The sequence below is a fragment of the Poromitra crassiceps genome, assembly GCF_964638095.1.
Source record: "Poromitra crassiceps genome assembly, chromosome: 21".
Classification (NCBI taxonomy): Eukaryota; Metazoa; Chordata; class Actinopteri; order Beryciformes; family Melamphaidae; genus Poromitra; species Poromitra crassiceps.
In genome coordinates this window covers 13680409-13697968 of record NC_139638.1, presented here as the reverse complement: position 1 = coordinate 13697968, position 17560 = coordinate 13680409, and the positions used below count along the sequence as shown (strand labels likewise).

The 17560-nt window shown below is 47.7% G+C and overlaps 1 protein-coding gene across 4 annotated transcripts in view; it reads right to left on the bottom strand.

Moving 5' to 3' along the window:
* Nucleotides 1-17560, bottom strand: part of rapgef1b (Rap guanine nucleotide exchange factor (GEF) 1b) — a 90095-nt gene that overhangs the window by 12555 nt on the left and 59980 nt on the right. For 2 of the 4 annotated variants that reach the window (XM_083657511.1, XM_083657508.1), the window contains exons 6-10: nucleotides 16387-16545; nucleotides 13546-13660; nucleotides 12677-12863; nucleotides 12062-12571; nucleotides 9347-9549 (exon numbers count right to left, since the gene is read on the bottom strand). In XM_083657511.1, the coding sequence (XP_083513637.1) occupies nucleotides 9347-9549; nucleotides 12062-12571; nucleotides 12677-12863; nucleotides 13546-13660; nucleotides 16387-16545 (1174 nt within the window). The remainder of the gene's footprint in view (nucleotides 1-9346; nucleotides 9550-12061; nucleotides 12572-12676; nucleotides 12864-13545; nucleotides 13661-16386; nucleotides 16546-17560) is intronic. The other 2 variants (XM_083657509.1, XM_083657510.1) reach the window with 2 other exon arrangements.

The window sequence follows — 17560 nt, the reverse complement described above, 5'->3', positions numbered from 1 at the left end:
AAAAAAAAGAGAAAATCCTGGCTGGGTGTTTGACAGCAGCACACACACACACACACACACACACACACACAGACACACACACACACACACACATACACACACACACACACACAGAGACACACACACACACACACACACACACACACACACACACACACACACACACACACACACACACACACACACACACACACACACACGAGGGCAGATAGATTTCCACATGAAAAAACAATGGAACAACAGAATATGTGCTTCTCTTTCCAGCCAACACATGCTAACCCCCCCCCCCCCCACCCCCACCTAACACCCCCCCCCCCCACATAACACCACCTAACCCCCCCACCCCCCAGCCCACTTAACCCCACCTAACACCACCCCCCCGCCTTACTTCTCCCATGACATCGCCTCAAAACGCAGAGGAGCTCAGGAATGCAAACATTCCACTGCTACAGAGAGGTGTGGAGGTGCAAGGGAGGGGGAGGAGCTACAGAGAGGAGGTGTGGAGGTGCAAGGGAGGGGGAGGAGCTACAGAGAGGAGGTGTGGAGGTGCAAGGGAGGGGGAGGAGCTACATAGAGGTGGTGAGGGGGGAGACTAGAGGGGGAGGAGCTACATAGAGGTGGTGAGGGGGGAGACTAGAGGGGGAGGAGCTACATAGAGGTGGTGAGGGGGGAGACTAGAGGGGGAGGAGCTACAGAGAGGTGGTGAGGGGGGAGACTAGAGGGAGAGGAGCTACAGAGAGGTGGTGAGGAGGGAGACTAGAGGGAGAGGAGCTACAGAGAGGTGGTGAGGGGGGAGACTAGAGGGGGAGGAGCAGGGGAAAGTGTGAACAGCAGAGGATGGAGGAGACGAGAGGAGGAGACGAGAGGAGGAGGAAGATGGAATGTGTTTTCCATCAGGTCCATCTGGTGCTGCATTCCTCTGCAGATCCTGAGGGAGATCCACACTGGCTCCTAGCATCCCCCCCCACACACGCACACGCACACACACACACACACACACACACACACACACACACACACACACACACACACACACACACACACACACCCACCCACCATGGGGTCACCGTGGGTCACACCCCCAAACCCTGACCCAACCACAGTCACACAGCCAGGTCCAGTGAAAGGTCTGACTATATGTGACCACTGGAATATGTGTTCATTAACCACAAGCTCATTCATTGACAGGAACCTGTTTTGGGCTGAAATGTCCCATAGCCAGACATGTCCCCTAACCCTAACCCATAGCCAGACATGTCCCCTAACCCTAACCCATAGCCAGACATGTCCCCTAACCCTAACCCATAGCCAGACATGTCCCCTAACCCTAACCCATAGCCAGACATGTCCCCTAACCCTAACCCATAGCCAGACATGTCCCCTAACCCTAACCCATAGCCAGACATGTCCCCTAACCCTAACCCATAGCCAGACATGTCCCCTAACCCATAGCCAGACATGTCCCCTAACCCTAACCCATAGCCAGACATGTCCCCTAACCCTAACCCATGAAGTCCCTGAAGATCATCAAAGACACAAACCACCCCCACAACAGTCTGTTCTCCCTGCTACCCTCAGGGAGGAGATACAGGGTCCCAAGAGCACGCACAAATCGCTTGAGGGACAGTTTCTTCTCACAGGCCACGAGACTCCTTAACATATACAAATAGTGTAGTAGCCGTACTGTACCGCACTGTAGATGCTACCATTATGTATGACTAATGTTCAATAGTATGTTTAACTAGGTATACGCTATTTGCACCTAACATAATGTTATTATGTTTAATTATGTTTAAAGTATGTTCATGCCATTTGCACTATGGGCAGTGAATACGCCACTGTCTGTGGCGTGTCTTACTGCTGTATTGCTTGTTACCTCTTGTTTTTATTTATATATCTTTTATTTTTTGCACTTTGTTGTAACGGAGCCTACAGCACAAGAATTTCACACGTGATACTTGTTACTACGGAGTGACAATAAAAATCTTGAATCTTGAACCCATAGCCAGACATGTCCCCTAACCCTAACCCATAGCCAGACCAACAAAGGGCTATTGTGTGATTTCTAGGGATGCACGATATATCTACAATCATATTGGTATTGACCAATGTTAAGTCATTTTTTTATATATCTTTATCGGTTTGATGAGCAAAATAACAGTGATGTTTTTTTGTTTTTTGTTTTTTTTTAACCTTTATTTATACAGGGGGAGTCTCACTGAGAGCAATGCTCTCTTTTTCAGGAGTGCCCTGTTCACATTCACACACACATTCATACCTGGAAGCTGACCAGTACAACCACAGTCTGATCTGCTGGCTGATGTTAACCCATTGATACCTGATGCAAAGTGGATTTTTTTTCAGGTGGCCATATATTCAAAGCGGAAATTATTTAGGGTCACACGGTTCGCGGTCTTACAGGGATACACACACAAATGAGGGATATACATGCAAATGCTGCATCAGGTATCAATGGGTTAATATCCGTTATCAGCCAGCATTTTCATATTGAGAGGATACAATGTGGTAAATCTATGATTTATGGTCTCTGCCAAATCTTTAGAAAATAAAGAAATGTTTCAAATTCACAGTGTTTAAATTTGTACAAAATGTGATTCTCACAGAAACTTGTTTTTATACAGATCGACATCGGTAAATATCAGTTATCGGCCATAATAACAGCAATCAGTATGGGCCAAAATGTTCATATGGGTGCATCCAGAGTTTCATGAGCTGATCTTTGTTCCAGACACTCAACTGACTGACTGACTCTCAGACACTCAACTGACTGACTGACTCTCTGAGGGGGAATAAAAAGATTCACCCCCAGCAAAATATCTTGAGAAATGCTTCAGTGGACACACAGTCATGTAGGGCTGGGTATCGAGTTTCGATACTTACTTGGCACCGAAATGAAAACATCGATACTAAGGGGTATCGAAGCCTCCCTTGTCAATCGATACCAATTTTCGATACCAAAACAAAACAGTGTCATTGAGCCTATAAGCATGCGACATTCTTGCACACCACGCTCTAATACGGCTGGTGATTGGCTGTCATGTAGAAGCATGCAGGGAAAGTTACGCCCACTTTAGCCGGTGTGTGTTTGTTGAGGCAGGCAGCGTGCGGTGTGGAGACAAGTGGAGCTGGGACTGGTTTCCACAGACAAGAGAAATAATCGAGAGGTGGGTCAGCTTACCGCAAGTTGTTGTTGATTAGCGGTTATCAGAGCCCTCAGTCTGACAGTCTGGCTGTAAGTTGTATCTAGCATTAGATCGTTTAATTAATTGGCGCGGTAACGTTATGCGCAAGCGGGCATTGTGTATTTTTAGCAACTCGTTAACAAACGCTGATGTCATGATAGTTTGTTGAATGTAAATGCGATTCACTTTGTGCCATTAAGGCTATATTGATAGGCTAGTCAATGCTCAACTATTGTCTTCCATGCATGAAGTGGAGCTGTCTCATCAGTTTTGACAAGAATGACGTTCTGTTGCAGCAGTGAGCATTAAACACTGATCTGCAATGCTAGCGTTAGATGTTCAATTAATTAGTGTTAACATTATATGCAAGCGGGCAGTTATCGCCCATTATGTATTTTTAGCAACTCGTTAACAAACGCTGATGTCATGATAGTTTGTTGAATATAAATGGGATTCACTTTGTGCCATTATTGATAGGCTAGTCAATGCTCAACTATTGTCTTCCATGCATGAAGTGGAGCCATCTCATCAGTTTGGACAAGAATAGCGTTCTGTTGCATCAGTGAGCATTAAACACTCATTTGCAACTCTCCGTTTTGCACTGAAAACTATTGCCCTGATTTATTTGTTTTACATTTATTTCCTTTGTAGTACTCCAATATTTTTTTGTAGGGACAGCAATAAGTTTAGACAACTTAAAGTTATGTTAAATACAGTACCGGTAGTTTTTTTTTCTGCTGTAAAACTTGAAAAAAACTAAAGATTTGTATCATAATTCTCAATGTGTAATGCAGTTTTATTTTTGTTAAAATGGATTTTTCTAAAAATTGGTATCGAAAAAAGTATCGTTCAGGAACCGGTATCGAAATCAAAGTATCGAAACGGTATCGATATCGAAAAATTTGGAACGATACCCAGCCCTACAGTCATGTCACATGACCACAGCAAGTCACTGCACACAGCACACACAGTCATGTCACATGACCACAGCAAGTCACTGCACACAACACACACAGTCATGTGACCACAGCAAGTCACTGCACACAGCACACACAGTCATGTCACATGACCACAGCAAGTCACTGCACACAACACACACAGTCATGTGACCACAGCAAGTCACTGCACACAGCACACACAGTCATGTGACCACAGCAAGTCACTGCACACAACACACACAGTCATGTCACATGACCACAGCAAGTCACTGCACACAACACACACAGTCATGTGACCACAGCAAGTCACTGCACACAGCACACACAGTCATGTGACCACAGCAAGTCACTGCACACAACACACACAGTCATGTCACATGACCACAGCAAGTCACTGCACACAACACACACAGTCATGTGACCACAGCAAGTCACTGCACACAACACACACAGTCATGTGACCACAGCAAGTCACTGCACACAACACACACAGTCATGTGACCACAGCAAGTCACTGCACACAACACACACAGTCATGTGACCACAGCAAGTCACTGCACACAACACACACAGTCATGTGACCACAGCAAGTCACTGCACACAACACACACAGTCATGTCACATGACCACAGCAAGTCACTGCACACAACACACACAGTCATGTGACCACAGCAAGTCACTGCACACAACACACACAGTCATGTGACCACAGCAAGTCACTGCACACAACACACACAGTCATGTGACCACAGCAAGTCACTGCACACAACACACACAGTCATGTCAAAGATAAGCACACGCCAATTAGGGCTGGGCAATACATCAATATTATATCAATATGGTGACATGAGACTAGATATCGTATCATAATATTGTGATATGGCAAAAGTCTTACAGGCTGCATTACAGTCAAGTAACAGTCTTCTGAACTGACCAGACTGTTCTAGCTGTTCACCAGTCATTATATCCACATTACTGAGGATCATTTCTCAAAAATCTCATTGTGTCAATATTTTGTGAAAGCACCAATAGAGATCACTACAATATTGTCGACATGTAATATCGACATCGATGTATTTGGTCATAAAATATTGTGATATTTGATTTGGTCGATATCGCCCAGCCCTAACGCTAATCATATGATTTCCACAACACAAACAACATCCACACTGCCGAAACAAAATGCACACACACACGATGAGTGGATGGATCAAATGAAAGACCACACAGCAACCAAGCCACCAACCCCTTGGAGGATGATGAACGGACCAGTACTACATACAGAGCACACACAGGTCAGGACCAGTACTACATACAGAGCACACACAGGTCAGGACCAGTACTACATACAGAGCACACACAGGTCAGGACCACTACTACATACAGAGCACACACAGGTCAGGACCAGTACTACATACAGAGCACACACAGGTCAGGACCAGTACTACATACAGAGCACACACAGGTCAGGACCAGTACTACATACAGACCACACACAGGTCAGGTCGCCCCTGGACCAGTACCGGGCCACACTGCAGCCCGGGCTGGGGTGGAGATGAGGAGGGTTGGAGGGGGGGAACTCACCGTGGGTGTGGTCAAAGATGCCTGGCCAATCAGGTAGGAGTTAGAGACGGACATGCTGAGGCTCAGCCCAGAGCCCGCCTCCTCCATGGCCGCTACAGACGGCTGGAGGTGGCAGGAGGAAGAGGAGGAGGAGGAAGAGGGGGAGGAAGAGTGGGAGGCCTGAGAGGGGAGGGGGGAGGAGACAAGAGAAAGATAGAGATAGAACAAGTAGAAAATACAGAGGGGAGGAGACAAGAGAAAGATAGAGATAGAACAAGTAGAAAAGACAAGGCAGAGGGGAGGAGACAAGAGAGATATAGAGATAGAACAAGTAGAAAAGACAGAGGGGAGGAGACAAGAGAAAGATAGAGATAGAACAAGTAGAAAAGACAGAAGGCAGAGAGAGTAATGGGGGTTAAGGAAGGCAAAGAGGGGAAATAGGGTGTTAGGGGAAAAGACAGAAAAGGGGACAGTTGATTAAGCAGATAGGTGAATTAGAACAGATGTCATTAAAGTTGAGCAGCAGAGTGGTGAAGTCAAAGTAGTGAAAGCTGAGGGTGTATATGCTATATATATATATATATATATATATATATATATATATATATATATATATATATATATGAGGGTGGCTCTGCTGGTGCAGCTGAGAGGCAGTGCAGACATGCAGAAGGCTCATAGAGGAGTGGACAGACTAGCTGCTGTAGACTAGAGAGTACAGAGTATGAATGGAGGATATTATTGTGTTAAGGTCAAAGTTCTTCCTTGGCAGGGGGAACTTGGTATTGATTTAACTGACATTATATGGGAAAGGAGTCTGTCTGTGGTACAACTCTGCTCAGTTCATAGCAGACACCAGCTGATCCAGTTTAAAGTTGTTCACCGTCTGCACTATTCTAAGCATAAGTTACACAGGATTTACCCTTCTGTCTCACCACTGTGTGACAGGTGTCAGGTGTCAGAGGGCACTCTGTCTCATGCCTTCTGGTTCTGCCCTTCACTGACAGGATTCTGGGCCAAAATATTTGACTGGTACTCTAAGGCCTACACAATAACCCTTCAGCCGGAGGCAGAACTCAACATCTTCAGCTGCTCAGAGTCCTCTCTGAACTTCCCTACAGCTGTGCAACAGTCTCTGACACTGGGGACAATTGTTGCCAAAAAAGTAATTTTGAAGGAATGGAAGTCCCCCTCTTCGTTCATCTCCTTTTCAATTGTAGTTGATGGACATGATCTCTGTTATACGGATGGAGAGGCTCAGGTTCCTGTCCCAGAACGATCTGGGACCCGTTTCTAGCCTACCTCGATGATGTTAGAGGTGATGTTTCTAGCCTACCTCGATGATGTTAGAGGTGATGTTTCTAGCCTACCTCGATGAGGTTAGAGGTGATGTTTCTAGCCTACCTCGATGAGGTTAGAGGTGATGTTTCTAGCCTACCTCGATGAGGTTAGGGGCGACGGGTGACTCGCCTGGTTGGCAACAGACACACGACTCTATTCACATGTGACTCAATAAACCTCCTTTTTATAGCGTTAAGCTTGAAGAGCTTTAGAGAAAGGAGGCCAACTACAACACGCTCTAAACAGCTGTTTCCTCCCTCCTGCCTCCTCCCTCAGCTCTGCCCCGGAGTCTACTTCCTGTCCTGGGCTCTGACACAGCTCTGCCCCGGAGTCTACTTCCTGTCCTGGGCTCTGACACAGCTCTGCCCCGGAGTCTACTTCCTGTCCTGGGCTCTAACACAGCTCTGCCCCGGAGTCTACTTCCTGTCCTGGGCTCTGACACAGCTCTGCCCCAGAGTCTACTTCCTGTCCTGGGCTCTGACACAGCTCTGCCCCAGAGTCTACTTCCTGTCCTGGGCTCTGACACAGCTCTGCCCAGGAGTCTACTTCCTGTCCTGGGCTCTGACACAGCTCTGCCCCAGAGTCTACTTCCTGTCCTGGGCTCTGACACAGCTCTGCCCCGGAGTCTACTTCCTGTCCTCTCTGACACAGCTCTGCCCCGGAGTCTACTTCCTGTCCTGGGCTCTAACACAGCTCTGCCCAGGAGTCTACTTCCTGTCCTGGGCTCTGACACAGCTCTGCCCTGGAGTCTACTTCCTGTCCTGGGCTCTGACACAGCTCTGCCCCGGAGTCTACTTCCTGTCCTCTCTGACACAGCTCTGCCCCAGAGTCTACTTCCTGTCCTGGGCTCTGACACAGCTCTGCCCAGGAGTCTACTTCCTGTCCTGGGCTCTGACACAGCTCTGCCCCGGAGTCTACTTCCTGTCCTGGGCTCTGACACAGCTCTGCCCAGGAGTCTACTTCCTGTCCTGGGCTCTGACACAGCTCTGCCCAGGAGTCTACTTCCTGTCCTGGGCTCTGACACAGCTCTGCCCAGGAGTCTACTTCCTGTCCTGGGCTCTGACACAGCTCTGCCCAGGAGTCTACTTCCTGTCCTGGGCTCTAACACAGCTCTGCCCTGGAGTCTACTTCCTGTCCTGGGCTCTGACACAGCTCTGCCCAGGAGTCTACTTCCTGTCCTGGGCTCTGACACAGCTCTGCCCAGGAGCCCAACGTCATCTGAGGTCCACTGTCTTCAACATGAGCACTAAGTCATCCATTATTCAAGGACCGGCTTGTCTGTCTTTGGCATTAGTGAGAAAAAGCTGTCAAATCGCTTCCTAAGTGAGTTAAGATTAAGAACCTAACATTATTATTATTTCAACTACGAAATAGTCTGATGGACAATTACTGTACATGATTGTACCGTGAATAAAATGACATTTGTAATAGGGTCAGCTATGGCCTATCAGACTTGTCTCTCTCTCTCTCTCCATTGACTGACTGTCTGTCAGACTGTTGTCTCAATGAAGCTCCACGCTGGCCATGATTAAGATAAGGGCCCTGGATCTGATGTGGGGGCTGATAAGGGCGGCTCTTATCTCCCAGTGACAAGCCAACATGACAGCAAACACACAGATGTGTGCCGTGCCACAGAGGAGCTGAGCGAGAGAGATAGAGTGAGATAGAGTGAGAGTCAGGGAGAGAGAGGGGCTGAATAGGTGAGAGAGATAACAAGATTGTAGGAGACGTGACAGAACATTGAGGAGGATGACCACAGGAATGCATCTTCTCCACACGCTGCCTCCCAGCCAGCATGTTAATGTTAACAACATTAACACATCAGCATCAAGCTCTATGCTGCTGCTGGAGAGACCAGCATCAAGCTCTATGCTCTGCTGGAGAGCCCAGGCCAGCATCTAGCTCTATGCTGCTGCTGGAGAGACCAGCATCTAGCTCTATGCTGCTGCTGGAGAGCCCAGGCCTGCATCAAGCTCTATGCTCTGCTGGAGAGCCCAGGCCTGCATCAAGCTCTATGCTCTGCTGGAGAGCCCAGGCCTGCATCAAGCTCTATGCTCTGCTGGAGAGCCCAGGCCAGTGAGACTGTCCTCCGGTGTGCTACAGTCCCTTCTTCTCATCAATAACACCTTAGTTATGGGTTATGGGGCCCTAGTAGCTGATGAGAAGTGTGGATTTGCCTCTTTCTTTTGAAAGGGGTACTGGTTCTGGTTCTGGAGTTGGGATTCTGGAGGCCAACAGACAGATTTGCACAGAGAGTGAATGTGAATGATGTAAGTGATGTGTAGGGGCGGGGCTTCTCACCAGCTGGCGTTGTTTGGGGGGCAGGGCGGGGGGCAGCAGCGGCTCATGGACCGAGTCTGTGCTGCTGAACGAGTCGTTGAAGCCGTAGACCTCCTGGAAGCGCTTGTTGCGCTGCTCGTAGATGCTCTCGCTCTGTGGCGTCTGGTAGAAGACGGACGGCTGTGGCTCCGAGTAGTCTTCCACAAACTGCATGTACTGGAGGACTGGAGGAGAGGGAGAGACTAGATCATATAATGTACTGGAGGACTGAAGGAGAGGGAGAGACTAGATCATATAATGTACTGGAGGACTGGAAGAGAGGGAGAGACTAGATCATATAATGTACTGGAGGACTGGAGGAGAGGGAGAGACTAGATCATATAATGTACTGGAGGACTGGAAGAGAGGGAGAGACTAGATCATATAATGTACTGGAGGACTGGAGGAGAGGGAGAGACTAGATCATATAATGTACTGGAGGACTGAAGGAGAGGGAGAGACTAGATCATATAATGTACTGGAGGACTGGAGGAGAGGGAGAGACTAGATCATATAATGTACTGGAGGACTGGAGGAGAGGGAGAGACTAGATCATATAATGTACTGGAGGACTGGAAGAGAGGGAGAGACTAGATCATATAATGTACTGGAGGACTGGAAGAGAGGGAGAGACTAGATCATATAATGTACTGGAGGACTGGAGGAGAGGGAGAGACTAGATCATATAATGTACTGGAGGACTGAAGGAGAGGGAGAGACTAGATCATATAATGTACTGGAGGACTGAAGGAGAGGGAGAGACTAGATCATATAATGTACTGGAGGACTGAAGGAGAGGGAGAGACTAGATCATATAATGTACTGGAGGACTGGAAGAGAGGGAGAGACTAGATCATATAATGTACTGGAGGACTGGAAGAGAGGGAGAGACTAGATCATATAATGTACTGGAGGACTGGAAGAGAGGGAGAGACTAGATCATATAATGTACTGGAGGACTGAAGGAGAGGGAGAGACTAGATCATATAATGTACTGGAGGACTGGAGGAGAGGGAGAGACTAGATCATATAATGTACTGGAGGACTGGAGGAGGAGGACAGACTAGATCATATAATGTACTGGAGGACTGGAGGAGGAGGACAGACTAGATCATATAATGTACTGGAGGACTGGAGGAGGAGGACAGACTAGATCATATAATGTACTGGAGGACTGGAGGAGGAGGACAGACTAGATCATATAATGTACTGGATGACTGGAGGAGGAGGACAGACTAGATCATATAATGTACTGGAGGACTGGAGGAGAGGGAGAGACTAGATCATATAATGTACTGGAGGACTGGAGGAGGAGGACAGACTAGATCATATAACCTTTGTTGTCCACCGTGGTTAGGGTTAGTTCGCTTTGAATTCAACCAATTCAGGATTTTTTCTTTCTTTCTTCAAACGATTCATTTATCCTATCATGAAACAACTGAATCAATGCTTTATCATAAAAAAGGAATTTCACTATTAATAATTTCAATTTCACTGTTCATTAAATTGATGCCAAGACTGTCTCCACTTGTGTCATATTTTGCAGGAAGGAATGCCCATAACATGCTCACTTTGAATTTATGCACACTTTGACTTCAAACTATCTAAACAAATAAACAACTGTAGCTGTGAAAAGTGTGTGAGACAGCAGGAATGGGTGACTTCATGGAATGACATAATACAGTAGCTTGGGAGGAAGTGATGTAATGGGTGTGTCAGGAAATGACCAAACGTTGCCCTCCGTGCCCCTGGAGCCGGAGCCATTGTAGCACATCCTGGTCTTCACTTCCTGCCTGTATTCACAGTGACGCTCTGCTTCAATCAACTGTCCCTTCATCACTCAGCCTCCTCTCTCCTCCCTCCTCTCTCCTGCCTCCTCTCTCCTGCCTCCTCTCTCCTCTCTCCTCTCTCCTCTCTCCTGCCTCCTCTCTCCTGCCTCCTGCCTCCTCTCTCCTGCCTCCTCCCTCCTCTCTCCTGCCTCCTCCCTCCTCTCTCCTGCCTCCTCCCTCCTCTCTCCTGCATCCTCCCTCCTCTCTCCTGCCTCCTCTCTCCTCCCTCCTGCCTCCTCCCTCCTCTCTCCTCCCTCCTCTCTCCTGCCTCCTCTCTCCTCTCTCCTGCCTCCTCCCTCCTGCCTCCTCCCTCCTCTCTCCTGCCTCCTCTCTCCTCTCTCCTGCCTCCTCTCTCCTGCCTCCTCTCTCCTGCCTCCTCTCTCCTGCCTCCTCCCTCCTCTCTCCTGCCTCCTCTCTCCTGCCTCCTCTCTCCTGCCTCCTCCCTCCTCTCTCCTGCCTCCTCTCTCCTGCCTCCTCTCTCCTGCCTCCTCTCTCCTGCCTCCTCTCTCCTGCCTCCTCCCTCCTGCCTCCTCTCTCCTGCCTCCTCTCTCCTGCCTCCTCCCTCCTGCCTCCTCTCTCCTGCCTCCTCCCTCCTGCCTCCTCTCTCCTGCCTCCTCTCTCCTCCCTCCTCTCTCCTGCCTCCTCTCTCCTGCCTCCTCTCTCCTGCCTCCTCTCTCCTCTCTCCTGCCTGCTCTCTCCTGCCTCCTCTCTCCTCTCTCCTGCCTCCTCTCTCCTGCCTCCTGCCTCCTCTCTCCTCTCTCCTCTCTCCTGCCTCCTCTCTCCTGCCTCCTTTCTCCTCCCTCCTCTCTCCTGCCTCCTCTCTCCTCTCTCCTCCCTCCCCACCCCCCCTTCTCCTCCTCTCACTTACTGTGTTTGCTCTTCTTTTCTGGCAGTGGTGGTGGGCTGCCATCTGCATTGTCGCTGGCCAGGTACTGGGCAACAAACACGCCCCCGTTAGTCTGGGGCATGGGCGAGAGGGAGGTGAAGAGGGGGAAGGGCGGTGTAGGGTGCATCTCCTCCTCTGATAGGTTGTCGTATTGGGAGGGGTAGCGCTCGTACAGAACCCGCGACCCGTCAGGGAAGGGCGAGACCTGGGCGCTGCGACGCTTCTTCTGGGGCAGGGCGGGCGGCGCACTGACACGGGACAAGGGGTTCATTTGATGGGTTTGGGGGGTCCAGTATTCTGGGACCTGCTGGGGAGGTGGAGCACTGAAGCGGGGGTGTGAGGCATGCTGTCCAGGGACGGGGGAAGAGGACTCGCTGTGAGACTCGGGCAGGGGGCTTAGGCACCCTCCCACTGGGGCGGCGGGCAGGTTGTCCCCCACTGACAAGTCCTGGTGGAGGAAGTCGTAGTCTGGGTCGTAGTTCTCTGTGTTGTCTAGACGGGAGAAAAAGGAGAACATTATTAACATCAAACCTTGGCCCTCAACACCTTCAGTGAACAATATTCACGAGCCAAAGCACATTAGCAACGGATTCTTACCGAGCGTCTCACAGCTGGTGTTGCGAGAGCACTGACCACTGTCCTGCTCCAGAGAAGACAGCTGCTCATCAGACTTGCTGAGCTTCCCCATACTGCTGCATGGGGAGAGGCGCGGGGAGTCGCCCCCGTACGACTGGCTCCCCCCGGAGAAACGTCTCTGAAGGAACTCCTGCTCATAGTCTTGCTGCTGCGCAGACAAAGCAAATGAGATGTTAGCTTTCTTATTGGTTAGTTTACTTGCCAATCCCCCCTGCTGTCCCGGTCGTTGCTCCACCCCCTATGCCGATCTGGGGAGAGCTGTAGACTAGCACATGCTTCCTCTGATACATGTGCAGTCGCCAGCCGCTTCTCTTCACCTGACAGCGAGGAGTTTCCCCAGCAGGACGTAGCACGTGGGAGGATCATGCTATTCCCCCCCAGTTCCCCTCCCCGATGAACAGGCACCCCGACCGACCAGAGGAGGCACTATTGCAGCGACCAGGACTCATGCCCCACCGGTTTCCCACCCGCACACATGGCCAATTGTGTTCGTAGGAACGTCTGACCAAGCCAAGAAGTACCGCTGGCGGGAATTGAACCCGGGTCTCCGCGGTGGCAGGTGAGTAGTTTTACCTCTCCACTACCCAGACACCCCCTGGTGGTAGGTGAGTAGTTTTACCTCTCCACTACCCAGACGCCGCCAATTAATTAATGCATTACTGCATTGATTTGTGTTGGTGTGGCCTTCAAGTGAAATTGACATTTGCTACCCAATACAGTCTCCCTCCTCTAGTGTGGTCTAATCTGTTATTGATTGATCGATTGGGTTCAGTGGTTCTCCTGCTGTGACAGGTGACTGGGCCCTGTCTAATATCTGGTCCAACTCTTACCTGTCTGTGGACACTGCAGGGCAAGCTGGACCCACGGCTCATAGGGGCGACCACTGCCACCCGGGTGGGTGAAGGAGCCGACTGGCGCTTCTTTGGGGGCAGGGCGGGTGGAGGACTATTGACAGATCAACACAGACAACAGAATCAAATAACAGGTAGGTAGGAGGTTTCTCCACCCTACAGTAATGTCAGTATGGACGGTTAAGGCAAGCAACACGTACAACACACTTTCTCTGCCATGTATGCACACACAAATCAACACGTACAACACACTTTCTCTGCCATGTATGCACACACAAATCCATGTCTGAACGCATGAACACACATCATCCCTCCTGTAGAGGATAATGTGTCACAATGTAGCAACAGCCAGATGAAAGTGAGGATGTCATCATGATAGCTTCTGTCTGTCAGCTTTGATATGGAGCGTTCCTGCTTGTCTCAGGGAGTTAAGTTAGTTCACTTAATACCAGGTCCAAATGGGGCAAGGAAACAGAACACCACTGGAATGAAGGGGTCATGATGTGGAGCCCAGCAAAAGACAGACACTGGATAGTAGGATTGTAACGGTTAATCAAACGCGCGGTTCGGTCTGATACGACACAGTGGTGTCACGGTTCTGTACATTTTCGATAAAGCAAAAAAGTAGAAATGCCAGAGAAATTTCCTTGATATTAAAAAGTTAAATTTATTTGATTATTTTGACACTCTAGTTTTTTTTATTTCAATTTACAACAGTTTTTTTTACAGGGTTGGTGTGCAGCCTTTTAAGAGTAAAATTCAAGCACTTTGCTCAGCACAGTGCTGAGAACAGATGGTCGCCCTCATGACATGGAGTCATGGAGTGGAGCTGAAAGGAAAAACGCCCCATTTCATTGCAGAGCCCATGTCAGTCAATCTAGCTCCGGTCCACTCCGATGTCTGCTCCGCTCCGCATCTTGTGTGAGACGTCAGGCGACACTAAATATGACGACAGGATCGTTTCATTTCAGATATTAAAAGATTTTTGGTCTGCATTAGTGATTGTGTCGATGAAACACCAAATTATGTTGAAAAGCAAGTTAAGTCAAGCCCTTTTCAAGGAATATATTCAAATTCAAGCATATTCCTAACCTTGAAAACATGACTGTTAAAATCAAGCATTTTCCAGACCTTTAAGACTTTGTTTTTAACACCTTCCATCTTTCTCTCAGTTTTAGTTTACTATGATATGAAGACTGATATGATATTTCTTTCTTTTTTCTGTTTTTCTTTTATAAAGTACAGTTGTGTAATACTAAGGTTTTGATATTTGAAGGACCCCAGTGGAAATAAGCAGGCTTCTAGTTAGTAACTTTAAGCTGCTTTACTGGGCTATCCTTGGATCATTTTACTTTCGATTTACATATTGTGTACTTTTTTTTTTTTTTTCTACTACTGTATTAATGTAAATTTGTAATGGTTTTTTATGCATTCTTGATCCGAAATAAACCAAACCAAACCAAACCAAATATAAGGACTGATATAAGGACTATGATAAGAGGACTTGCACTGTTCAGCAGTGAAAGATTCATTGGGTTTGCAAAGCGTATTGAACCTAAAGCCTTGTATGTAAATGGTTCAATACGGATATGCATATTGTTACAGCCCTACTGGATAGGTCAGTCACTCACTCTCATGCACTGGTCGTCTGATTGGATGATGAATGCTTCAGTAAATGCCAAGATGACACAAACTTTGGGAGAATGCAAACATGCAAGTCAAAGCATGTTCATCCAATCCAGAAGGTTTATGGGGGTCTAGGTGGGATGTTATAATGGAGAGGGGTGATCCTAAGGGCTGACATACTTCTCCTTCTGGGAGGGTCTCCTTTGGCCAGCGTCAGCACTCAACTGTGCTCTGTTCCCAGAATCCACAGAGACAACAAATGGAGAGAGAGACAGAGCAGAAAGAGTAAGAAAGGAAAGTGGGCCATACCAAAAGCCTAAAAAGCGAGAGGAAGAGTCGAGGTTTTTAAGGTGTGGAGGATTTGTAGCCTTTGGATACCGGCAGCAGAATCACATGGAAATGACTTTGTACGTGCATCACAAAATACAAAATACACCAAACAACACAAGTCTCAATGCACTGAAAATGAAAGAGACATATGGAAATCCCCCTTACACACCAACATCCTACAACCTGGCTTTATTCCTCATTAGAAGTATGTTCAACATTTACAGAAATGAATCAACTTGACTTCTCACGAAACAGGAGTAAGGTGAATAAACATGGCACTGTAAAACAGGAGTAAGGTGAATAAACATGGCACTGTAAAACAGAGCACTTCTGCTTTGGTGCCACTAAATGTTCTCTGAAAGTCTCTGGCTTCTCTGACATCAACAAAGAGGCTCCACACAAACTACTCAACTGATTGAAGGTCAATGAACAGCTGAGTCTGGTACATCAGCTGGACCACCTGCTTATCTCAGCGGCTTCAGCTGTGAGGTTATGTGGAAGCCAATACCCGCACAGAACCTACTGAACATAGTGAACCTTTTCACAGAATCTACTGAACCGAGTGAACCTTCTCACAGAACCTACAGAACCTAGTGAACCTTTTCACAGAACCTACTGAACCTAGTGAACCTTCTCACATAACCTACAGAACCTAGTGAACCTTTTCACAGAACCTACAGGACCTAGTGAACCTTTTCACAGAACCTACAGAACCTAGTGAACCTTTTCACAGAACCTACTGAACCTTCTCACAGAACCTACTGAACCTTCTCACATAACCTACAGGATCTTTTTACTGGAGGAGGAAACGAAGAGATGATTCATTTAAGAATATTACAACAAGGCAGTGGGTGCACAGCTCACCTGAGCTCGGCCATCTTGGCCTCGGGAAGGGGAGGTTTGGGAGGGGCGACCTCCTCGTCCGGTACGTCCGGGGCCGCCTCTGCAGGTGTCGCTGCCGGAGACGCCTTATTGGAGATCTCTTGCTCCCGATCTATCAGGGGCTTCTCTGATGACACACTGCTACACACAGAATGAACGCCGTCTCAGTGAGCGTGTGTAGAGGTATGTCTGTGTAGGGTTAGTATTTAGTGTGTACATGTACTGTATGTCTGTGTAGGGTTAGTATTTAGTGTGTACATGTACTGTATGTCTGTGTAGGGTTAGTATTTAGTGTGTACATGTACTGTATGTCTGTGTAGGGTTAGTATTTAGTGTGTACATGTATGTCTGTGTAGGGTTAGTATTTAGTGTGTACATGTACTGTATGTCTGTGTAGGGTTAGTATTTAGTGTGTACATGTACTGTATGTCTGTGTAGGGTTAGTATTTAGTGTGTACATGTATGTCTGTGTAGGGTTAGTATTTAGTGTGTACATGTATGTCTGTGTAGGGTTAGTATTTAGTGTGTAGAGGTATGTCTGTGTAGGGTTAGTATTTAGTGTGTAGAGGTATGTCTGTGTAGGGTTAGTATTTAGTGTGTACATGTATGTCTGTGTAGGGTTAGTATTTAGTGTGTACATGTATGTCTGTGTAGGGTTAGTATTTAGTGTGTACATGTACTGTATGTCTGTGTAGGGTTAGTATTTAGTGTGTACATGTATGTCTGTGTAGGGTTAGTATTTAGTGTGTACATGTACAGTATGTCTGTGTAGGGTTAGTATTTAGTGTGTACATGTATGTCTGTGTAGGGTTAGTATTTAGTGTGTACATGTATGTCTGTGTAGGGTTAGTATTTAGTGTGTACATGTATGTCTGTGTAGGGTTAGTATTTAGTGTGTACATGTATGTCTGTGTAGGGTTAGTATTTAGTGTGTAGAGGTATGTCTGTGTAGGGTTAGTATTTAGTGTGTAGAGGTATGTCTGTGTAGGGTTAGTATTTAGTGTGTACATGTATGTCTGTGTAGGGTTAGTATTTAGTGTGTAGAGGTATGTCTGTGTAGGGTTAGTATTTAGTGTGTAGAGGTATGTCTGTGTAGGGTTAGTATTTAGTGTGTAGAGGTATGTCTGTGTAGGGTTAGTATTTAGTGTGTAGAGGT